The sequence below is a fragment of the Herpailurus yagouaroundi genome, unplaced genomic scaffold (genome assembly GCF_014898765.1).
Source record: "Herpailurus yagouaroundi ecotype Mexico unplaced genomic scaffold, PumYag 140, whole genome shotgun sequence".
NCBI lineage: Eukaryota > Metazoa > Chordata > Mammalia > Carnivora > Felidae > Herpailurus > Herpailurus yagouaroundi.
Window position 1 is genome coordinate 38,667,779 of NW_024412395.1, and position 25,562 is coordinate 38,693,340.

The window sequence follows — 25,562 nt, forward strand, 5'->3', positions numbered from 1 at the left end:
GCTGAGGGCCATCTGGGTTGTAAAGCTGAGAAATGATCATTTGTCTCATTGGGTCAAAGTTTTATTAACCTGAGAGGGATGGGGGAAGGATGAACCCCCTGTATCCACTTCCAGATGTATGTGTTGGGGAGGTTTTTAAGAAAAATTGCTATTTCATGGAACCCTGGATGTCAACTTGACTGCCCAGTGCAGCTGGCCACGGGCTAGGCAGACTCCCTAAGACTTCTGATTTCACTGATGGTCATTGACGGCTCCCTGCTCTATGGTGCCCAAGAGGCTGGTGGATCTAGGGACCCAGATAAGCTACACGTACAAAGAGAGCCTAGCACAGCTGAGGTCATGGAATATGGAGTCAAACTTGGGATCAAATTCTGATTCTCTCCATTACCTGCACAAGGAATAACTAACCTCACTTTCCTTAGTGGTCAAAGGATGCCTCTGTTCTGTGGTAATTGTTAGACCTGTAGAAGGTAGCTCATTAGAATGTGAGGACCAGTAGCAGCCGGACTGGCTCTTCCCCCTCTGTCCAGCCTGAGCCCAGGCTTTCTCTCCAGATCCTCTGGTTCTTAGCACAGCTGTTAGAATTGAAGAGCAGTATCAAGTTGAGACAACTCCAAATACATTTTTTCTGAAATATTTATTTGAAAACCAGTAACACATATCCCCCCAAAACCTCAGATCATGTAATCAGTTATGATGTGAGTTTACCTGAAGTAGATTCGGACAGAGCCAAAGGGTTTTCCGGCTTTTTCAGCTGTAAAAAAGTTATATAGCTTGAGGTGCCTGGGTGGCTCAGTCAGTTAAGCTTCTGATTTGATTTTGGCTCAGGTCGTGATCTCATGGTTCCTGAGTTTGAGCCCCCTGTTGGGCTGTGTGCTGATAGTGCTGAGCCTACTAGGGATTTGGGCCCACTCTCTCTCTGCCCCTTCCCCACTTGCTCTCTCTCTCTCTCTCTCTCTCTCTCTCTCAAAATAAATAAAAATAAACTTAAGAAAAAGTTTTGCAATTTAATAGTTTGGATATATCACGAGCTGTTCAGAGAGCTTCTCTGTGATATCTCAAATGAATGGCAGCCACTTAAAGGCGGGGTAACACCTTGCAGGTGCACTACCACTCCCATCTCAGCCATCCCCAAAAGGAAGGACTTGTTTTTTCTTCTCTGGTCCCCAGTGGAGAGGACAGTCTACCCATTAGCAACTGTTCCCACAGAGTAATCATGAGTCCCTCACTGAGTGTGCTCACAGGGAGAAATGCTGCTCACTGTCATGTAAGTACAAGAAAAGACATCACTGTTTGCAGTCCCAAAGTGATTCAGGAGGTGAAGGCCATTAAAACATGTTAAGATTCCCCGTAAGGAGATGCAGGTTGTGTTTCCTTTCCAGGAAAATACAAATATTGTTGGTCTTTTTCAGTGACAACAAAAGGCCAGGCAGTTTCCCTTAACTCTAACAGTTCCGTTACCAAGATGTGATTGAATCACACGATACGGGAGAGAGAGTGATAGTTGCCGTAGAAAGTGATTTGCATGAAACCCTACTTTATACTCCAATTATTACTGCACGTGATTACAGGACAACCTGGTTGTTAATTGCGTGTGGTCTTTGAATATGCACTTCTTTCAGAAATAGACACTAATTATTAGATCTTGTTTTCGGTCTCACCTGAAGTTGCAAATGTCTAGGATTTTTTTTTTCTTTTTTTTAATTTGCAAGTCTAATGGTGCACAGACATAGTAAAACTGATCGCGTTTTGAATCCTGTTCTGTTCTGTGGGACATAAACTCTCAAAGATGATGAACTTAACTTTCAGTTCTCTGTTCGCAGGTGCCAATCTCTTGACAAAAACTATGTGTTTGCTATCAAAATTCTGGAGGAATTTCATCTTTTTACAGTGTAGATGAAAATTTGCTTATAAATTTTAAAAAAGTCCACTTCCCCATAGATGATCATGATTAAATATCAGAAATAACAATATCAGAGTAATATTAAATATTTTCCCAGTTCCACTAGGATAAGAATTTTTTGTTTGGGAGCTGTGGTTAGAATTCTACTGGGCAAAAGGAAGTTTGTTTTGTATCTTGGAATCTTGGACTCTCCTTTCTTCTGGATTCAGTGGCTGAGTTAGGCATTCGATCTTGAATCAAATTATTGGCCTATCCTGTCTTTAGACCAGGGTCGGCAAACTTCTATGCGTACAGGGGCCAGACTGGTGAGATAAAAGCATGAAATCAGTGAGTGGGGGGCCCTGGACTAATAAGAACACACAATCTCTGCCTGAGGGCAGCAGCTGCTGTGCAGTTTTGGCAGCTTTATCTCAGAAATCCTCATTTATGTATAAAATACAGGAACTGTTAAACATTGGATGTGTAATACATGTTTTTAAGAAAGCAGTGTGCTGAGCAAAGAAATGCATTAGCATGACTTCTGGTTTTAGCACGTGCCGTTCTCACTTCGTTTCCTGGCATTGTAATCCAACTAATGCCCATTAGCCATTCTTGACTCGATGTAGCTCTGATTTCCAGAAAACCTTCTCGGGTCTGGATTAGGCATGCCTCCTGTGGCTCTTGTAGCCTCCTCTCTACTTAAATCTGCCTGTTCAGCAATATTATGATTGCCTCTTTACCTTTTTGTTTTGACCTCCATTCTATAGAATCTCTGAAGACCTCTATTACATATTGACTGCATGAGTAAGTGGTGTGGCTGAGGTGTCCTGTGAGAGTTTTGGTCTCTCAGATAACTTAGGGCACGTTGCCATTCTGAGATTTCTCCCAGAATCTCTGAGTCAGTCTTTTAGTGGAGCTTATCCTCCAGATTCCTGCTCAAACAAATTGCCTTCGAAAGAGCTGGTCTGGGAAGATGTGGAGTACAAATACAGTAAAACCTTGGTTTTGTTCTGTAAACACACTTGTAATCCAAAGCACTTGTATATCAAAGTGAATTTCCCCATAAGAAATAATGGAAACTCAGATGATTCGTTTGCACTACCCAAAAATATTCATGTAAAAATGATTACAGTACTGGAATATAATACAAAATAATAAAATACAAAATATGAAGAAAAATGAACACAGTACCCTATACTTACCTTTGAAAACCTTCCTGGCTGGCGTGAGGGGGACAAGAGAGGAGGGTTATTGTGTAGGATGACTTTCATGTCACTCACGGTATTAATAAACTCTTGTCATATACTGTATTTAATGTAACTGGCAATAAGGTAGCCAAGGAAAGGGTCTATATCTGCAGGCAGCCTGACCTAGAATGAAACAAAGCATTCCTAAGCTACTCGTGTATGGAAAAGCAAAGGACTGTCCCTAGGTGCTTTGAAGTGACAAAAAATATGCTAGTGACAGTTGTGGGCACCTTCCAGCATTCTGAAAAATCACTGATTTCTGCCAAGCATTGCACAGCCTGAGACCCAGACTCTGAGCATGGGAGACAATCACCCACAATCCCACAGAGGGGGAGAGAGAGAGAGGGAGAGAGAGAAAGAACCATTGGCTCAGTTGTGATCATGTGACATTCGGAGGCATGCGCTACTCGTATCGCAAGTTAAAATGTATTAGAAATGTTTGCTTATCAAGTTAAAAATGTATTAGAAATGTTTGCTTATCTTGTGGAACACTCAGAACGAGGTCTTTGCAGTCCAAGGTTTTACTGTACCTCTGTTCTTAAAGGGTGTCGTGACTTATACTGCTGTTTTATTCTGGCTGCTTTTCTCTTCTTTATTTCCCCTCAGTCAAGATATTCTAGAGAAGGTGGAGTGCAGATGTGTTTTTGAGACTCAACGCCATGCGAAGCCATATGAGTCTTTCTCTTGTCATAATTATGACAAGTAAGGCCTTAGGCTGTGTTTACTGCCTCTGAAATAAACTTGGTGCTTCACTTCTCAGTTGCAACACTTCCCAGCTTTTATGGGAAAAAAAAAATCAACAAAAATAAAATGTTGCTTTAAATGTAGTGTCAGAAATTAAATAAATTCCCCTCAATAGTGCTGTATCTTTAACAAAAATGTTTTTGGAAGAACTCTTCAGGAACACATCCACGAAAAAATCATACCATAAAACCAAAAACTTCCTGCATTTGGCAACTGGTGGTATCTCATCCTATTACAACTAATACGTCTGTTTATTTTTTTTTTCTCACATTATATGCTGTCAGTGTGGTGTAGCAATACAAAACTTGGTCTGTGGGCACACTGAGGGGACTGGTTCCCAGCCCTTCTGTATACGAGCTGTATTAATCCTGGGCCGATGACTTAACTTTTCTTTGTCTAGTTACTTCTTCTGTAAAATGGCCATCACAAGAGTACTTAACTCATAGGGTTAATAGAGGATTAAATGAGTAGAAAAAAAGCAAAACGCTTATAATAGTGCCTGACACAAATACTATATACATACTCAATTTTTCTTTAATTGAAGAATAATTGACATATAGTATGATATCAGTTTCAGGTGTACAACATAGTGATTCAGTATTCATATACATTACAAAATGGTCACCACAGTAAGTCTAGTTATCATCTATCACCATACAAAGTTGTTACAAATTATTGACTATATTCCCTATGCTGTACGTTACATCCCTGTGTCTTATTTATTTGATAACTGGAAGATTGTACTTCTTAATCCCCTTCACCTCTTTTTGCCCATATCTCCTACACCCCTCCCCTCTGGCAACCATCAGTTTGTTCTCTGTATCTAGGAGTCTTTTTTTTGTTTTGTTTGTTCATTTGTTTTGTTTTTTAGATTCCACATGTAAGTGATGTCCTATAGTATTTGCCTTTGACTTATTTCTCTTACTATGATATTCTCAAGGCCCATCTGTTTTGTCATAAATGGCAAGATTTTATCTTTTCTATGGCTGAGTTTTATATATATACATATATATATGTAATCGAATGTATAATGTATGTAATGGAATATTATGTATATATTACATATATGAAATATATGCAATGTAATATTACACATATTACATATGCATGTGTAATGAAATATATAACATATATGTAATATGATATTACATATATATACACACACATGCAATACATCTTCTGTATCCATTCAATTAATGTTTTCATTTTCTTCAGATGGATACCCAGAAGTGGAAATTGCTGTATCATGTGATATTCCTCTTTTTAATTTTTTGAGGAATCTCTTTACTGTTTTCCATAGTGGCTGCACTAATTTACGTTCCCACCAGCAGTGTATGAGGGTTCCCTTTCCCCACATCCTTGCCAACAGTTGTTATTTCTTGTCTTTTTTTGATACTAGGCATTCTGACAGGTATCGTGATATCTCATTGTGGTTTTGATTTACATTTCCCTGATGGTTAGTGATGTTGAGCATCTTTTCATGTGTCTGTTGGCTATGTACATATCTACTTACTTTTTTTGAAAGCCAAATTTATTGAGATATTGTTTGGGGCATAACTTACATTATGCAGTATAATTCACCCTTTATAATATACACTTCTAATAGTTTTGGCAAGCACATAGAATCATATAACCACGACATTTCTAGCCTCAAAACTTCTGTCATGCTCTTTGTAGTCAGTGTATCACTCCACCAGCCCCACATCCTGACAATCACTGAACTATTTTCTGACCCTATCCTTTTGCTTTTACAGAAGGTCATGTAAATGGAATCATGTCAGCTGTAGACTTCTGAGTCTAACTTCTTTCAGTTTCACAGGGATGGGAAGACTCTCCTGTAAAGGCCCAGGTAGTCAATGTTTCAGGTCTGCAGGCCATACCGTCCCTGTTTCAACTTCTCTACTTTGCTACTGTAGTCATGGACTATACACGAGTGATTGGGTGTGGCTGGGTTCCAGTAAAACTTTGTTTATTAAAACAGATGGTAGACACGTTTGGGTGGAAAACCATGATCTGCCGACTCCTAACTAGCAGAATGCATCTGAGATTAATGATGTTAGGTCTATCAGTAGTTTGTTCTTTTGACTGGCAGTTATTACTCATTGCATAGACACGTCGCAATTTGTTTAGCCATTCACCAGTTGTGAATAAAGGCACTGTAAGCATTCGCTGCAGGTTTTTGTGCGAACACAGACTTTGATTTCTCTTGAGTAATTACCTAGGAGAGGATTGCTGGGTTGTATGGTAAGTTGTATGGTAAGTTTACTTTTATGAGAAACTCAAGTTTCCCAAAATGGCTGTCTCATTTTCTATTTCCTGCAGCAATATAAGAGAGTTCCAATCATGTTGTACATTCACCTGCACTTGGTATTGTCCACTTTTTTCCTTTTTTTGGTTAAGTTCAACCTACTTTAAAAGACTGTGAAGAATCTTAGAAACTGTAAGTTGCTTACATATAACCTAAATGAAATTGGAAGCTCTTGAAGGCTTTTAATGTCATGGAAATGATGTTATTTGGGCTTTAAAATGACTACACCAGCTGCAGTATGGAGACTGACTTGGAAGGCTTGGTGAAGATGTGAAGACCTGTGGGAGGATATCATACTAGTATAGAGGAAATGGAAGATACCTTGACTTGAAAAGTGGTAGTGAAGGGGCACCTGGGTGGCTCAGTCGGTTAATTGTCCTACTCTGACTCAGGTCATGACCTCATAATTCATGAGCTCGAGCCCCACATCAGCTGTCTGCTGTCAAACCCTCTGTCTCCCTCTCTCTCTGATGCTCCCTGCTTGCTCTCTCTTACTCTCTCTCCCTCTCACACACACACAAATAAATAAACATTAAAAAAAAAAAAAAAGAGGGGTACCTGGGTGGCTCAGTCGGTTGAGCGTCCGACTTCGGCTCAGGTCATGATCTCATGGTCTGTGAGTTCGAGCCCCGCGTCAGGCTCTGTGCTGACAGCTCAGAGCCTGGAGCCTGTTTCTGATTCTGTGTCTCCCTCTCTCTCTGACCCTCCCCTGCTCATGCTCTGTCTCTGTGTCAAAAATAAATAAAAACATTAAAAAAACTTAAAAAAAAAAAAGAAGAAGAAAAGTGGAAGTGAAGATGAAGTGACTGGGCCTGAGAATTTTTTTAGGAGGCGAAAGTGAGAGTACTCAGTGACTGATCAAAAACGGGACTGAAGAGAGTGGCACAAACAACTAGATGCAAAATGGTTCCTTCTGATGAACACTGACAGGAAAGAGGGTTTGGGGAGATAAAATCATCAGTTCAAACTTGAGATATATGTGTGGCATCCAAATGGAGGTACCGATTAGGTAGTTTGATATCTGGGTTCTGGGATAGGGGAGTATAATTGGAAGTCATATGACTGTATGGAGGCAGAAGAAATTCTCTAGAGATTCTCTAGAGAAAGGCCTAAGGGGAACATCAGTATTTAATGTTAGGGAGTACAGGGACCTCCAGAGGAAACTAGGAGAGAGTGGTTGAGAGAGGCTGGAGAGAGAGCTCAGTTCAGTTCGTTGTCTCCCAGTGAACAGAAAATTGTGTGCCGAGGTGACAGCTAACACGAGGGATAAAATGTGCTCACTGGATTTCACAGCAAAGTGGACATGAGTCAGTCTTTGGTGGTGGTGGTATGTGTGTGAAAATGCAGATTAGAATGAATTGAGGAGTTGGCTGAGAGAGTAGGAGGTGAGGCAGTAGAAAAAGCAAGGGTATACGGGTCTTTCCAGAATTTTTAGGGTGGTAAAAGCATATGTAAGAAACTTTTTTTTTTTTTTTTAACTTTTAAGGTGAGGCAGGATAGAGTCTACTGGGGGGAAGGATGAGACAAGGGACAAAATGGAGAAACAGTGCAGTTCGAGGAGCGCAAAGGCCACAAAACAGGTGGAGTGCCCATCAGAGCTGGCTTGCTTGCTGAGGAAATTCAGTTGAGTTTAATATTCATAGTTATGACCTGTTGGCAGAGTAAACAGGGGGCTTTTAGTATTACCAAGTTCTAATGACTTATATCATGATATAGTCCTTAAATTTATTTCTCGAGTATTTCTATAAAACTTACCAAGCAGAAAATGTCAGGAATTTTTGTTGTTGTTGTTGTTGATGTTTTTGATGTGTGAAAGTGCTCTGGCAGTTTAGTTACTTGTCAGTCTTATGTCCACGTCCTACCCATCTGCCATGGCCCAGTTGAATCCTCAAATGAAAGACCCTCCCTCTCTCATCAGGATGGTTATGGCCTGGTGCTTCTTTGCTTTACTTTGGCATTTGTTCTTTCTACATACTTTTATATACGTATATCGTGCGCATATATATATATGTATATATATATACGTATATATATGTATACGTATATATGTGTGTGTGTGTATATATACACACACACACATATATATATGTTTCTTCTCTTTCTTCCTTTTTCTTGCTCTTCTCTTGTTCTTGTCTTTCCTCCTCCTTCTTTGATGATAGAAGGCAAAGCCCATGACAGAAAGATATCGTGTTCCCCACAGAACCATAGCAGTTACATTTCTTTAGTTACCCTAAATGTACGGAAATGTGACATGGGGAAATGGCTATTAGTAGATAATAGGAGGAGTTATATAAAGGAGAGTAAGATTTTTGCGACTTGCATCTGAATTATGGCCTGAAAATTATGACACCTGGTTATAATCTTTTGTTTTCATGATACTTAGCAAAATATGTTTTGAAAGCTCCCTTTTATATGCCATTAAAGGATTAAATTATTTAATGACAGTAATAACAACAACCTTATGGTGGTACTTTATAGTTTACCAACTAGGCTCATATCATTAATCCATTCAGACTGAGGACAACTCAGAGATACAGAGCTAGAGACATCACAGGAGTTTTATCCCATTCTACAAATGAAGAAACCAAGGCCCAGAGAGATAATGTGTCGAAAGTCACATACTGGTACACAAGAGTGCTAAGACCTGAGCTAGGACCCTCTGACCCAGGTTTCCTTCAATGTACCCTGTGGCTTCTAGATTTATTTTTGTAGAAATCCAATCAGCCCGACAATAACTAAATTCAAGTTTAAGCCCAACAATAACTAAATTCAAGTTTAAGAAACAGCTTGGTTTATTTTATTTAAATGAATAAAATAATCGTCTATCAGAACAATATCTTGGGTGGAATTAGGATCACCTTCTCTTGAACAAGCTCGGGCCTTGTGGTTCTGAGCTTCGTATGTGGTCCCTTCAGCAGAATCGGGAAGACATTGCCAGCATCACACTGATGCTGTGATTTAGAGGAAGGAAAAATACAAATCACATACCTGTGGATAAGTAACTGTTACAGCAGCACTGGCCAGCACTATTCATTATAGTGATCAAACCTAGTATTCACATTTACTTATCTATTTTTCTAGGCTTTTCACTGTAACTTCTGGTAGCTACTCTTTTTTTTCAAGACCATCATTTTTTATTAAGGATAACAACGTTCATTCTAATGAAAGAAAAACTAGAAAAAGGGAAGGTCATTATCTTTCACGGGGAGGTTAGAGCTGACACTAATTATTTTATTGTTAAAGCTTTCAAAAATTGAAATAGTGTATATTAAATATAGAGAATCTATAATTTTATATTAAAATATTTTAAGGGGAAACCTCTGACTAAAATCCTTAAAAAATATTATTTCCATTGGCCATAGCTGAGTATTTAAAAAAATTTTTTTAACACTTATTCATTTTTAAGAGACAGAGAGAGACAGAGCATAAGTCGGGGAGGAGCAGAGAGAGAGGGAGACACAGAATCTGAAGCAGGCTCCAGGCTCTGAGCTGTCAGCACAGGGACCGATGCGGGATTGAACTCATGGATTGCAAGATCATGACCTGTGCCGAAGTCGGATGCTTAACCGACTGAGTCAGCCAGGCACCCCAGCCATAACTGATTATTTAAACATGACAACAACTTCTATTAAACAGATTCATTTCTAATTATAGTGACCTAAACTCATAGACGTCCAAGCTCTAGAATTTATTTTTGTCAGAGGAATCAAGGAATAAAGAACATATACTTTAAGAAATTGCAGAAGGGCATAAAGTGCTTTTTTCCTCCTCCTTTCAACACTTTTAAATGTTATCTGAATGAATTATTGCTATGGGATAAAACATTTCCTTATGTTCTCCTATAAATTATCTTAGACTAGGTATTTGGGAATTGTTGTACAGTGTGGGGAATAGTTGAACTTGGCTCGTTATAAAACCAAAACAAGCAGTTGAGATATTGAGTCTGGAATCAGGTGTTCCATGCCTAAGTAGTGGGGACTTATTTAAAAAAATACCACCTTGGGGGTGCCTGGGTGGCTCAGTTGGTTAAGCATCCGACTTCCGCTCAGGTCATGATCTCACGGTTCGTGGATTCGAGGTCCATATCTGGCTCTGTGCTGACAGCTCAGAGCCTGGAGCCTGCTTTGGATTCTGTAACTCCCCCTCTCTCTGCCCCTCCTCCGCTTGCACTCTCTCTCTCTCTGTCTCTCAAAAATGAATAAGGGTTGAAAAATTAAAAAAAAAAAATATACCGCCTGGATTTTAAGGACTTTTCTATAAGGCAGTTGGTCCTGTACCTCCACGTGGACTGTGGACTATGGTCTTGCTTTGGTATTGCTTGTCTCCATTACAAATCTCTTCTTTTAGTATACCGTGGGGTGTATTACATTGGCTTTGCACATGAAAAACTGACAGTGGGCTGTGGACTTTTACACCAGGTGAACCTGGCCTATGTGCAAGCAGCAGAGTGCGTTTCAGAACCTGTTAACAGGGAGCCTCCCTCCCGAGAAGCTCAGCTACTGAGTTTGCAGAACACGGCGGAATTTGATATCCTCGTCATCGGAGGTGGAGCAACGGGATGTGGCTGTGCCCTGGATGCTGTCACCAGAGGTGAGTCCCAGCGCGGATGGGTATATTACAGGTAAAGGTTTTGTCTGCCTCCACTCTCGCCCCCCTACAGGCAAGCCTCCGGCAGGCGCTGCATGCCAGTAAAGTCCCATTTTTGCTGTACTTCCTGATTTTCCATCCTTTGTGAGGCACCTTCGTAGTTTTTGAATATAGGCACTTGCACAATTTGAAAATTAAATATAGCTTGTGCTTTACACGTAAATGAATTTCTTTAAAAAGAAGACTTTAAGTTCCTTTGAATTCATTAATTTGATGTTCTGGCTATTTCTTTCTAATCACGTAAAGTAAATACATTTTAATGAAATAAAAATATTCGTGTATCATCCGAAATCACATGTATGTCAGTGAAGGGTAGAAAAGATTTATTAAAATGAGTTAATCTATTAAAATAATTCTTCTTTTTCTTGTATCTCTTAAAAGTGTTTCTTCCAGTGAAATATGGACTTCAGTTTGGGAGACTCAAGTTTATGTGACTTTATGATGGAAAAGACTGTTGCTAACCTATAGTTCTCTTAGGTATCTTATTAGTCAGCATTAGGAAAGACATGATGAAATGTTCTTTAAAATAGAAGCATGGGGTGCCTGGGTGGCTCATTCGTTGGTTAAGCATCTGACTCTTGATTTCGGCTCAGGTCATGATCTCACGGTTGGTGAGATCGAGCCCCGTGTCAGGCCCTGCACTGATAGCATGGAGCCTGCTTGGGATTCTCCCTCTCTCTCTGCCCCTCCCCTGCTAGTGTGCATGCACAGGCTCTCTCTCTCTCAAACTAAATAAAGAAACTTAAAAAAAAAAAAAATGGAAACATGACATATAAAGAGTGAAATTTTAGTATGGAACACCAATACTGTTCCATATGATATATTTAATAAAATAATTTGATTTTTGCCTGTGGGTATTATTAGTGTGGAGTTTTGGGTCATGGAAATCTGGGCACATATCCTGGATCAGCAGCTTTATCAGATGTATTTATAGATGTGACTATACACATGCATTTACTTGGGCAAATTCCTTCATTTCTGGAGGGTTCCTTGTCTTCCAAATAAGGAAAAAATACCTTCTTTGAATGATTGTTGGGAACATTAAATGTGTAATCATGAAGATGACTTAAAATAGTGCTTGTCACACAAAATAGAAGCTCAATAAATTATAGGTAGTATTTATAGCTGCCATCATCGTCATCATCATCATCGTCATCATCATCATCATCATCATTATTTTAATTGAATAAAATTGGGGATTGAATTCATGACCTGAGATTAAGAGTTGCATGCTCTACCCACTGAGCCATCCAGGCACCCCTATAGCTGCCCTTATTAACATGGAGGCAAAAGACTTTTAGAACCAGTTCTCCTGGAGAAAGTTCTTTGTGGTATCCTTAGATGTATCCAATTGGGCTGGGCACTGCTGCAAGGAATTTTGAGTCTGGATTATTTTAGTTACTGTGTAAGGCTCAATATTTAAAAAAAAAAAATTTTTTTTTCAACATTTATTTATTTTTGGGACAGAGAGAGACAGAGCATGAACGGGGGAGGGGCAGAGAGAGAGGGAGACACAGAATCGGAAACAGGCTCCAGGCTCTGAGCCATCAGCCCAGAGCCCGACGCGGGGCTCGAACTCACGGACCGCGAGATCGTGACCTGGCTGAAGTCGGATGCTTAACCGACTGCGCCACCCAGGCGCCCCTGTAAGGCTCAATATTTATTGCAGTTTCGTACTCGATGGTAATAATTTATTACATGGAATAATTCTTCTCAGCTTAAGTTACTGCCATAGCCATTTTAGACTTAATTACCTTTCATACCTGGTGGAATTTACTCTTACGTGTATGGTATTCATTGTACTTAATGGCTGAAGAATTCATCCCAAAGATAGTCTAGTTAATTATTCTTTAGGTTTCAAGTTTTTTGTTTGTTGTTGTTTTACTTTATGTTTCTATTTAAAGTAAAACCGTTTGAGTCAAATACTGACCAAGCTCTGAGAATAAAAAGATTCATACGCCCTGGTTTTGTCCTCCAGGAGCATATGATTTGTTAGTATTTGCTGAACAGTTAACATTTTCTCTTTGGGCAGGGAAGGATATTCGGTAGTGATCTGGACATGAACTGGTGCATTAGCAGATGACGTGGGTAATGGTGATGATGGTGATGATGGTGAGGAGGATGATTTTGAGAAGAGAAGGATCCCTAGAGCCTGAATGTTGACCAGATTTTAAATTTTTGTAGTTAGTAGCAGCTAAGAATTACTGTCTTTAAAAACAATTGACTATCTTATTATATGTATATGAAATTTTGTAGCTGTGGAATATTCCTTATAAAAGAGGTGGAGAAAACTTAGTTTGTATTTCTTTTATTATGCTGGTAGCTGTTGGGGGGTAGGATTTATAATTAAACGTATAGACATACTGAAGTTAATCTGTATTTATCCTTTTACTACAATTCCTGATCATATCAGTAGCCCTCTGAAGTGTGAAATAATCATGGGCATTTGGTTAATGAATTGTGCATTGTTGCTGTTCATTCATGGAATTTGCTCTTTTATTATATTTGATGCTTCACTTAACAACAAATTTTGCTTTCTCTGCATTTGATATGTTTTTACCAAATTATTCCTGATTGTATCCATTAATCTTTAGTCACATTTGACAAAAATAAATTACTGTGATCTTTTAAAGTTACCAGTAATAATTAGATTTTTCAGGACATCAAAGTTTTGGGGAACCACTGGATGTTAAAGGGCTTGTATAGAAATGTTTGCACAAGCTTTTTGATAAAATACTGTGCCCAAATGCAATTTTGGTAATGGATAAAAGACTATAGAAGGCAGAGAAGAAGTCATGAAGTCTTCCTAATGAACATTTATTTGCATTCTTACCCTCTGCATTTTCTGGGGAATCGATTTTCAGTTGTTGCATTTGGGAATATGATTTTATAAACATAATATGCACAGTTCTTGTCACGTTCTGCTGTCAGTCTCTAGGAGCAATAGAAATCACTTCTCTGTTTAACACCGTGTCTAGTATCTGGGCAGGTGAAGGCCCTCTGCCCCCAGAGAGAGCTGGAACCAGAAGAATCTGATAAATAGAATCACTCCTTCGGATTTTTCAAGATTTTTTTTCCCCCAGTTCTTTTTGTTCTTTTATGTGACTTTACCTACATGTATCAGGGATCACCTAGTACATTTCTGGTTTAAAATCAAATTTATAAAGTTAGCCTTTATGGCTTTTAATTAAAATTCCAGAGAAGGCTGCCTCTTGCTGGAGGGAAACATTAATTATAGTTCTCTTTTTCAGAACTGTGTATTTACTTTTAGTTTACGAATGGTATCTGGCTGGTAGTTCCTGAATTCTCACTACGGTTCTTGCACGTCTAGCGCAGGATAGCCCTGTGATTAAGGACACAGATTATGCAGTTAGAATGAAGTGGGATCAAGTTCTTGGCTTCATCACTTGCTAGCTTTGTGAGCTTTGACAAGTGTCTCAACCTTATAGAGAGCCGCAAGGTTCTCAGACATTAATGAAAGACACCAGTAACACTTTTCCGTACAAGTGAAGGTTTGTGAAAGGGAGGAAGTGTGTACATTGTAGAGAAAGTACAGAAGAGGCAGGGCCTGGGAAGACAGTGCATTCTGGGAATTACACGTTGGCCACCCTCACCCCTTTCTGCTTCTACCCCCTTCTACTGCCACGAGGGAAGAGGAAATCCTATTTTAGGACAGTAGATTTGTGACCTATGGAAGTTTGCTGTTTCCTGAACACTACTGGTTGGACCACATTGCACATTCCTACTAAAATTTGTTGGTAATTTAGTGTAATTTTAATTAATGTACTGATTTTCTTTGACAGGAGTTGGGGGCGGGACTTGAAAAACTGGGCTAAAGTTTGTCTGGAAAAATAAGCCTATGAGATTCACCAGATTAATTCTGAAAAAAGAATAATGATAAAGGATTAGATAGAGACCTATCAGATATTAAAGTGTATTATAAAGCTACTTTAATTAAAATAGTTTGCCAAAGGGCTAGAGAGATAAGTGGAACCAAGCGCCTAGAAATAGATCTAAATACATAAAACTTAGAATATGATAAGGGCAGAATTTCAAATCTGTCATTATTGGTTATTTAATAAGTGGTGTGAGAGTATCTACTTCCCCTGATTTTTATACATATTTAAATATATATATGTATTTATGTATATACACGCATACATATATATGCACACATATACATATATGTATATATATGTATTTTATTTGTCATATTCCATGTGGGCCAAGGATTTAACAATAAAATGCCATAAAACTATTAGAAGAAAGTATATGTAAATATTTTTAAAAATGGCGTAAGAAAGGTATTTTTAAGCAGGACACCAAAAAGGCCATTTTCCTTTTGGAAAATCTTGCTAAATCTGATTTCATAAAAATTAAAATTTATCTATGGCAAAAATCTAAAGAACACATGTGAGTTTGGGAAAATATAACCTATGAGACAGAGTTTGTTTCATATTGTGTTGAACTTTTCCATATCCTTTTGCTCTAGTATGCCTATAATAAACAGCATGTATTTGGATTCTTTGTTTTGTTTTTTTTTTTTTTGGTATTTTTTTTAAGGTTTATTTACATAATCTCTACACCCAAAATGGGACTCTAACTCACAACCCCAAGATCAGGAGTCACATGCTTTTCTGAATGAGCCAGCCAGGCACCCCTGGATTTTTTTTTTTTTTTTAATGCTTAATAGATAGAATCTACCTTTATTTTTTATTAAGTTTTTTTAATTTTAATTCCTGTTAGAATCTATCTTTAACCAGGTGAATTTAGTCCATTGAAAGAGTCTATCTATTTAAGCATAGAGAAAAAAGTGGAATTTGATTCAGTTCCATTTACTGGGATACCATGTGCATTTATTTTGTATTTTTGACTTACATTTTTTAACTTTGCTTCTTTTCCTCCCTTCCTTTCCTTCATATTAAATCATTTTGGTATCGCTGTGTGTTTCTGCACCTTAAACTGTATACATAAAGTTGTTTCTACCCTCGAGTCCCATCAGAGAGACTTTTCCCAGGGCCCTGTTGAGGCTCCTGCTCTGTGCTGATGCTGGACGCCTTGCAGACCAACTGCTGAGCCAGCTGGAGGCGCTTTGGCTTGGGTGATGCTCTCTGCGTCTGACTTCCTGCCTCCCAGATAACTCCCTGCAGGTAGTCCACAGGCCTGGGCAGTGGTCACTGGAAGCCTCTCCACCGCTCTTCATAATGGATAAAGCCCTTCTTCAGTTCTCAGCATTCAGCTCGTTCGTCTGGCTTCCTTAACCTCTCCCTGCAAGGGAGACCTGTATTCCTCTTGCCCTTCAGGAACTGAAATCTGGGTGGCCTTTTCCTGTTTCTAGACCCAGAGCCCAGCAAGGCAGGGGCTTTTGGCCTAACTACTCTGCTCTGAGTTTCTGTTATGTTTCTGATCCATAGTGTGTTTATTTTTGAGTCAACCACATTCTTTAAAAATACATAGAGAGAAATTATTTTTGCTGTATTTAGAGAAGAGGAGGAGTTAAAAGCCGAACTCATAATGCCATATTGATTAAAATTTTACTTACAGCAATTTATAACAGCAAAAACCTGAGGTCTGGTTTAATAAATTGGGTACATTCAGTTATCCAAGAAGTTTATAAGTATTTACAGAGAAGATGGCTAATATGTATCATAAATTGGAAAACAAGTTGTGAAGAATGAGTTTGTTAATTGTATTTGTGTTTAAAGCAAAAAGATACATAGCTTGTATACTTTCATAAGCATAGAAAGTTTCTGGTAGTGTGGATGGGACATTTTTATGTCCCACTGGTTACATCTGGTTAACACTGGTTACATCTGGATTGTGTAACTAGGAAGCCATTGGTATATTAGTTTCTCTTTTCATCCCTCTAAATTGTTTGGATATACCTCCTCTCTGTTTTTTAAAAAACTTTTTTTAAATGTTTATTTATTTTTGAGAGAGAGAGAGAGAGAGAGAGAGAGACAGAACATGAGTCGGGGAGTGGCAGAGAGAGAGAGGGAGACACAGAATCCAAAGCAGGCTCCAGGCTCTGAGCTGTCAGCACAGAGCCCAACGCGGGTCTTGAACTCACGGACCATGAGATCATGACCTGAGCCGAAGTCAGATGCTCAACCGACTGAGCCACCCATGCGCCCCTATACCTCCTCTCTTTGAACATTGGCGGTTTTTATAATAAAAAAATAAAAAGAAGCAACCAGGCAACTCGCATATTCCCTCATAACTGTATTATTCTGATTAATGGTATGGCTGAATGCATTTTTGTGGCTCTATAATCTGTGTGTACTTAAGGAACACACGTTATCCCCATTAATAGTTTATGTTTCCTGATGTAAAAATAGCAATAGGTATTAAATAATCAATCCAATATTCTATAATTCTGTAAAATGCTAACGTTCATTGTTGGAAAAAAACTAGGCCAAAAGCATAGTATTCAGACTATAAGGATTAAGAAGTCAGGATTACTTTGTAGCTGTAGAGGGGAGTGTTACTTATGTTTTTTTGGAAATTGATCCTTCATATGAAATGTTCAGCCTTTGGGATAGTCCTTTGTCTTATTAGTGGCATTGACTTTCTGAAGTCCAGAGGTAAATGCCCAAAGCTTTTCTAAAGAAAGAGAAACTTTCCTTTCCTTAAATGACATCATTTTATCCTTCATGGGGCATGTGGCTTTAATACATATGCTCTGGTACTAATGTACAGATGTCTAAATTTTTTGACTGGTGTGTTGTGTTGGTGCTTCTGCTATGCATTTCACAGGGATTAATCTCTCCTTTCTATTTAAAAATATCTAAATAATGCCATATCTGAAAATTTATTCTAATGAAATAATTAAAAATGCAGAGTTTAAATGAAAATATGTCGCAGTACTATCTGTGATAATGTAGGTATAAAATAACCCAAATGTTCAAAAATAGGGAATTGGATATAAATTATTGTAAATATTTAATGCAATACTATTCATACATTAAAAATGAAACGATAGAAAAATACATATTGACATGAAGAGATGTTTACAATAAATAACATTGAATGAAAAAAATGGAATATGTCCTATTTTTGTAAAAATGTACATATGTGATTATAGACATGCATAGAAAATGTGAACGTTTAAATGTTCACAAATGTCAACTGTGGTTATCTCTAAGCTGTGCGATTACAGGAGAGTTTTATTTTGTTCTCTTTACTTCTCCGCATTTATTATACTGAGCATGTTTTCATGCATAATAAGATAATCAGTAAAAGGTATTAAAGTATACTTCTGTTCTATATCATGTTGTGAAAGTTAAATGTCGCACCATTCTTCCCCTTAGAAGGTAATTACTCCTCTGTTCATCCAACTGTCTTGGGCCACAAATTGGTTTAGTTAGAAGTGGTTGGTAGCTAGACATTCTCACTCAGGTCGGAAAAGGCAAAGCTGTAAAGAGCCTTCTTTAGTTCAAGTCCCCTGCCCCGCGTCCCCTGTAATTTGAACTTGCTCAGGGATGGGCTGAAGATGACAGAAAGGCAGATTTCAGTTGCCTTTATTCTTCCACTGTGGCTAATCTTGTTAGTCCACCTGAGATTCTCAGAGTAATTTCATCCCAAATATTAATACTTCACCACTGTCATGAAATCCCTGTGAATATGCATTAAAAGCAATCAATGTTAAAACACAAAAGAAAATAACAGTACCACTCATAAGTGTTCTGGTTTATCTCCTCAGGGATAGAGCTCACTGCTGTCCTTAACAAGTAACTGCCAAAAAGAAAAGAAACAAACAAACAAACAAACAAAAAACAAAGACTATTTTCATAAAACCTTGAACTAGTTTAGTTGAATTACTGTAAATGCATAGTGAGGTCTGCCCTCCATCACGCTGGCATGTGGGGAGGTCGTTCTTTCTACTTGGAGGAAAGATCTTCCCGAGCTCCTCAAATCCACAGCCAGCAGTTGATTGAAGCGTGGGTACATTATTTTGGATGTCCTTCAAACTTAATTATCTTACCTGAGAACACTAAATGTTAGCATTGAATATCACTTAAAAATACTGTTCGTTCACCTTAAGAAAGCACAAAAGTACTCTCTTTTCACTTCCTTGCTTTAAAGGATCAGAAAACTAAGCCCTTAAAAGTTCAGATCCATAATTTTTGAGGGGAGGAAAATTTTGGAGTTTTGAGAGGTGCACAGAAAAGGAACATATTAGATAACCGGACTGTGTAAGACTGTAAGGCTTTTTAAAATTCCATGATCTTTGCTGCCGTCAGTTAGTCAGTTAAAAATATATTTATGGGAAGCTGTTAGAACTTCTAATAATGTCTTGAGTTTGCATCAGTTTCCTCCTCCCTCATTCCATTGTTCTCATCCCACAAAAATGAGAAAACATTTAGTGTATAATGGCAGTTGAAAATCTAAAAATTTTTTCTTTTTTTCTTTTTTTCCAAATATCTGAGGGTTTGTATGTGTGTGTGTGTGGTTCTGAAAACTTTTGGTAATACTTTTAGGTTACATGGTGCTTTAATACATCAATATAGCTGGAACTTTAGGGGTTAAACTTTTCTGGGATTTTTTTTTTTTTTTTTCCTCTGGAAGAAGCTGTATCATTTCACTCCAGAAATTCTGGTGGGTTGATGGTATGACACTAGAAATAATAGGACAAGCAAAACAGCCTGGTTTGACAGAGAAGCCCGTTTTAACTTTTGTTGGTATTCACTAGGGTTTCTCACATAAATACATGTGAATAACTTTTTTAAAATGTCCAATACTTGCAAAAGCAGTTTTGAGGCTTTAAAGTGTTAGCTCTCACTTACATATCCTGAAATATCCTCCTGAGATGGCTTGCTAATTCCTAGAGTAGCTTCCCTGCCTCACACTCTGTCAGTTTGGGAAAGGAAAAAAAAAAAAAATCCAGCCTGATGACACAAGCCCATAAAATTCTCTCTTCACATCGCTCTCCGCTACCATTTCTGCCTTGTGAGGCTGGCCTCTTCATTGCCCTGCTCCTCCTCTATGACACATGTCCCCTAAGTGGTCTACCTCCAGTTCTTCTCTCCCTCCGGACAGACCCTCCACCCCCACAGAGAGATCTTTCTAGAACATTAATCTGATAGCTTAGCTTCAAACACTTTGATGGTTCCCCTGATAGATAGCACAATAGTATTTCTCAAAAGACTATCTGAGAATTTTTGGAAAAAAAAAATTAACTATTATTCTTTTTTTATGATAAGAAAAAAAGAATCAACCAGCATGCTTTTCCTCAAAATGCATAATTTGTGACTGAGTACAGCTATCCGGTTCATTGTTCTGTGGCATTGATGCCAAATCTCGTACCTTCTAACAAAGCATTTGCTTCTCAAACCAATATGTGACTTGAAGCCATGTTCTCAGAGGCATTTTCCTTTTGAGGAGACTCAGATAATACTTTGCTTGTGAGAAAGAGTGGCCCAGAGGACAGAGTCCAAATCTCCAGGGTAGACGAAAGGCCCTTTTACTATTCCTGCCTTTTACTGTTCCTCCCGCTGGATCTCCTTCCCGTTGTCCACAGCCCCTGAGTGACAAGCAGCCTCAAACTTAGCGGGTCATCTCAAGCGCTTGCCTTTCTCTGGCTTAGGCCATTTCTCGCCGGTGATAATTCCCTCTCCTCTACCCATGTACCGTAAACTCGGCTTTTCCTGAAGACCCCAGTCCCAGGGACAATTAAAAACTTACACTGAGCCTACAGTTATTATACACACAGGGAATCGTGCCATCAATGAACTACCCCAAAATTTAGTGACTTAAAGCAATATTTGCTATCACACAATTTCAGTGGGTCAGGGATCTGGGGGTGTGCCTTCACCTGAGTTCTCTGGCTCTGTGTCTCAAACAGGTTGCCGTCCTTCCTAGCAACTCATGTAGTTGTTGGCATGATTCAGTTCCTCCCTGGCTGTTGGACTGAGGCCTCCATTTCTTGTGACCTGTTGCCGGCGGGGGGCTCCTTTCGTCTGTGGTCTCAAAACATGACGGCTTGTTTCATCCTAGTTAGCCAGAGAGGGGAAGAGAGAGCGTGGGCAAGAGAGAGAACAGAAATCACAGTCTTTTGTAACCTAATCACAGAAGTGGTATGCCATTATTGCTGCATTTTTCTTCGCTAGAAGCAAGGCACCGGGTCCAGCCCACACTCCAGGGCATTCCATGCTAGGAAGTGGGGATTATTGTGGACTGTCTGTGATGTCCTCTCCCACAGTCTACAGGATACCTTTGGGCACGCCCAGGTGGGAAGCATGGCTGATGGGAAGGTTCCCTCTGTATTATGTCCCTGTGTGCCACGGTGTGGGCATCTTGGTGTCATGACTGGGATTCCAAGGTTAAGTGGGAGCGATAGTGTAAAGAATCTGGCTCTTAAATGCCATTTAAAAGTGAACTCCCTTGGGGCGCCTGGGTGGCTCAGTCCGTTGAGCGTCCGATTTCGGCTCAGGTCATGATCTCGCGGTTCGTTAGTTCAAGCCCCTCGTTGGGCTCTGTGCTGACAGCTCAGAGCCTGGAGCCTGCTTCGGATTCTGTGTCTCCCTCTCTGTCTCTGACCCTCCCCCGTTCATGCTCTGTCTCTGTCTCAAAAATAAATAAACGTTAAAAAATAAAAAAAAAGTGAACTCCCTCATCTAATCTTCAGTTGAAGGAAAAAACGGTCTATTTTAGTGCTAGAAGAAGATCTCTCCGTTGGACTTACTAAGGAAAGGTGAAAAATCTCACCAAGGGAGAGCGTTCTTAAGAGATTACAAATGTAATCTTGACTATGCAGTTTTAGGTTTATGGCCCGATTTTAACTTCTAACCCAGAGTAAGATAAGAGTCCTCTGTATTTTCAAATCTAGCACCTGTAAAACTGCTACACTTTACTTACCTCTCTCTGGACTGGGAGCTGCTTGACAGCTTGGTCCATGCCTAATTCATTTCATTTTTTAAAAATGTTTATTTATTTTGAGAGAGAGAGAGAGAGAGAGAGAGAGAGAGAGAGAGAGAGAGAAGGAGCAGGGGAGCGGCAGAGAGAGGGAGACAGAATCCCAAGCAGGCTCCACGCTGTCAGCACAGAGCCCGATGTGGGGCTCAAACTCACGAACCATGAGATCGTGACCTGAGCCTAAATCAAGAGTCAGATGCTTAACCTACTGAGCCAGCCACGTGCCCCCCACACCCAATTATTTCTAATGCCAACACTTCACCTGGCACTTAGGATCTCAGTATTCTTTTAAAATGCACGTACTAACTTGATAGATTTTCCTGTTGTTGTGGTTTTTTAATACATCCAGTACTGAATTTACTAAGCATATTGGATAGAGTTTCCATGGTTGAGAAGTTGACAGATCTTTGTCTGGCATAATGCTTCACAAAGATGAAGTCTGTAATCTCTATTAATTTCTGTGTTATTTTGCTAGTTAGTTAGAGCATTAGCGGTTTTGCCCTTGAATCAAAGTTCTCTACTTTCCCTCTGTGGTTTCCAAATATTTTGTCCTTTTGAGTCAAGGGAATTGCCCTGATTTTATGATGACATTTGGGTAAGATATTTAAACTGTTAAAAGTTATAAAAACGACCCTTTGGTATTAAATGTAATAAATGGCTCTGAATTGAATACATGCACAGATTCTCTTATCTGAGCTTCGTGAGCCCACACTGCTCCATTACATATTCTCATTGTAATTGAATTCTATGACATTCTCTCAACTCCTAAGAGTATGCCAGGCCAGGACAACTCCTCATGGCTTGGTGCTGATGTATACCTTGGGCCTTTTGAAGTGTGGGGGTTTCATCTCTACCTGTATGTGGCACCTGTAGTACTGTTGGTCTTACCCAATCTGGAAGAAGCAGGGGAGTCTCTGTAAGAAAAGAAAAGAAAACAAACAAAAGCTAGTTTCATCCCTCAGATATTTATCACAACCCTCAAAGAAAGGAGCAGAGACATGACTTCTACAACCCAACCTATCTTTGCTCAGCCTCACCTTTACCAAGAATATTGTCTTTTCTTTCCTTGTGGATACTCTGCACTGGGTATATTTGTCCTGGGTGTATTTGTATTTTTCTTTGTAATTCCATAATACTGTGCTTGCATGTCTTAGACCATAAATCCCTCAAGGCCAGAGGTTATTCTCTTCCCTCCTTTTCTCTTTTGATACCTTCGGTCTCTTTTCCCATTTTATACCCACTCGAACAGCATTCCAGAAATAGTAGCCAACACATAAGAGGTCTGGTCTAGACTTATGCATGATGTGTTAGGGTAGAGTGGAGATGACGGGCTGGAACATGTGAAAGGCTTGGAGTGAGGCATGAAGGTGAGTTCCTCAAGGCTTCCAAACAGCACTGCCTTAACTGCACGTGGGTCAGGATGGGTGCCCAGCTCTCCTCTGACCCTCTCAGTGCCCCAGAGTATGTTACTGCCATGAAATTGTATCGTCATATTTTCTAGTTGTGATTCCTTCACAGTTTAATATGCTTCTAGTTCTGGTTTGACTTTTCCCCCAGGACGAGGCTAAAATCTCTTCATTATAATATAGACAGTGTACTGCACTTTGAATACAAATTTATCCATGTTCAGAGTAATTTTTCTTGTGATTGTCTCTACCCTGGAGAAGTGCCTTTAATGAATTACATACAAATTGTGTAATTTAAGAAGTTAATTTGGTTTTCTGGTTACACAGGACTAAAAACAGCCCTTGTAGAAAGAGATGATTTCTCATCAGGGACCAGCAGCAGAAGCACTAAATTGATCCATGGTGGTGTGAGATATCTTCAGAAGGCTATCATGAAGTTGGATATTGAGCAGGTAATTGTGTATGCTGGTTGTTAAACAAAAAATTGCGACTATGCTTTTTTCTACCCAATTAAATCAGGGTTTTTTTTTTTTATGGCTTTTAACATTTCTTCCTGTTGGAAATACCTATTTAGTGTGTATTCTGCTGGAGTATCTTTCAGGAGGGGTGTGTCATTTCTTTCCTGTAGCATCATGTTTATGGGTGATCAGGGGCTTTTTCTACACAGGCATGTCAAAATAGCAGATTTACAAAATCACTTTTGGATATGTTGCCTCTTAACAATTGCGATTGTTTCTTTGTGCTTTCATTTGTTTGTTTTGCCAATGGCTACCAAATTGCTACTTTCTGGGCAGTGTTGTAATACAGGAGTGTTCAACTGATCCTCTTAACTGTAATTGCAATCACACGCTCGTATTGTCTCTGACATATTCCTAAGGAGAAGATGTTCTGAGTCATGCTTTTCTTATGTCACACTTTATTGTGTCCAGTCTGCCACCATTTGAAAACTGCCAAGGCAGTGTGGAAGATGACATTTCCCAGAGGGGTAAAAAAAAAAAAAAAAAAATCAGCTGAACTCCCTATCTGCTTCTGGTACATGAAAAACAGAGCAGTGTTAACTTGACATTGTCAGTTTTGAATGTGTCCTCTTTTCTTACGTGTCTCTTCGGCATCATGATGGATGCAAAGAAAAGAGCATAAGACTTAGAATCAGTTGACTTGTGATGTGTTCCAGATTACTTATTCCATTTCTATGAGCCTCAGTTTTCTCATTTTTAAGTTAGTGTTATAGTAATAATAATGCTAGCTCTTTAGAGACACATAACGAGGACGAAAGGAGTAAAGACAAACGCTTTTCTGTAATCTGTGAAATACTGTGCAACTCCTAAGTATTATCTCTGCTGTGTTAGTGGAGGCAGGAAGGGAATATTTAGCATGAATTTGAACAATCTGTTATTTCTTACATGGGGAAATATTATAGAGGACTGAGAAAGCGGACAATACAGAGAATGCAAGATAAATTGTTACAATAATCTTGTAACTCAAGTCGGGAAAATATCTTACACCTGGGAACTCTGACAGCATGTTTTTCTCCTATGCAAATACAGTTAAGGTTTCTAAAAAATCTTTCAGGTTGACAGCATGATGTATTATTAGAACTTTGATTAGGAGGGAGCGATCCTCACTCAGAGGTAGAGAGGTTTCTGTGTATCAATCAGTTGGCAGGGTGTCTATTTGCCATTTGAAAATATTATGATCTGTTACTGCCAAACTAATTTTCTCTGTTTTGCTTTTCAGTATAGGATGGTAAAAGAAGCCCTTCACGAGCGTGCCAACCTACTAGAAATTGCTCCCCATTTATCAGCTCCGTTGCCTATAATGCTTCCTGTTTACAAGTAAGCCTTTTGATATCACCTATATACTATTTGCTTAATTGAGGTCAATAGAAGAACACAGTTTTAATGGAAATAGTTCCTCAGTGTGTATTTCTTAATGTACTTTTAATTGGTCCTAATCTTTAATCCTTTTCAAACATTTGCCTTTGTTGTGTTTAAAAGTGTGGCTTTTCCTAAATTGCCCTTTTCTGACCCAACTCTAAGGGCTAGATCTTGAAGGCCAAGGTGGTTGTCCTCTATATTTATAATTAGTATTTCTTCCCCCAGTTTACTGAGAGTCTAAAGACGAGCGACTGCATTTGTACCAGGGAACAGAAGAGGGTCATTTGCACACTAAAATGCACAGCTTAAAAGTACCTTGCTGCAAAATCTGAACCTAATATGTACCAACTCCAAGCCTAAACCATTTTGGCTCATTTTAAATTTCCAAGTTAGCCAAAACCGAAGTTTGGTTCAGAGGTGTCGGATGGTAAGCTATAAAACCCAATTTTCCTGACTTTGTTAGAGCTGGTCCATTAAGTCACCTTAAATTCGAATATAGGTAATGTGAGACAGTGGATTATGTAACTGCTAGCCACA

The 25,562-nt window shown here is 39.1% G+C and overlaps 1 protein-coding gene across 4 annotated transcripts in view; it reads left to right on the forward strand.

The window, feature by feature from the left end:
• Positions 1–25,562, forward strand: part of GPD2 (glycerol-3-phosphate dehydrogenase 2) — a 142,801-nt gene that overhangs the window by 48,097 nt on the left and 69,142 nt on the right. For all 4 annotated transcript variants that reach the window (XM_040475123.1, XM_040475125.1, XM_040475122.1 and 1 more), the window contains exons 3-5: positions 10,600–10,771; positions 23,476–23,600; positions 24,886–24,983. In XM_040475123.1, coding sequence (XP_040331057.1) covers positions 10,600–10,771; positions 23,476–23,600; positions 24,886–24,983 — 395 coding nt within the window. The remainder of the gene's footprint in view (positions 1–10,599; positions 10,772–23,475; positions 23,601–24,885; positions 24,984–25,562) is intronic.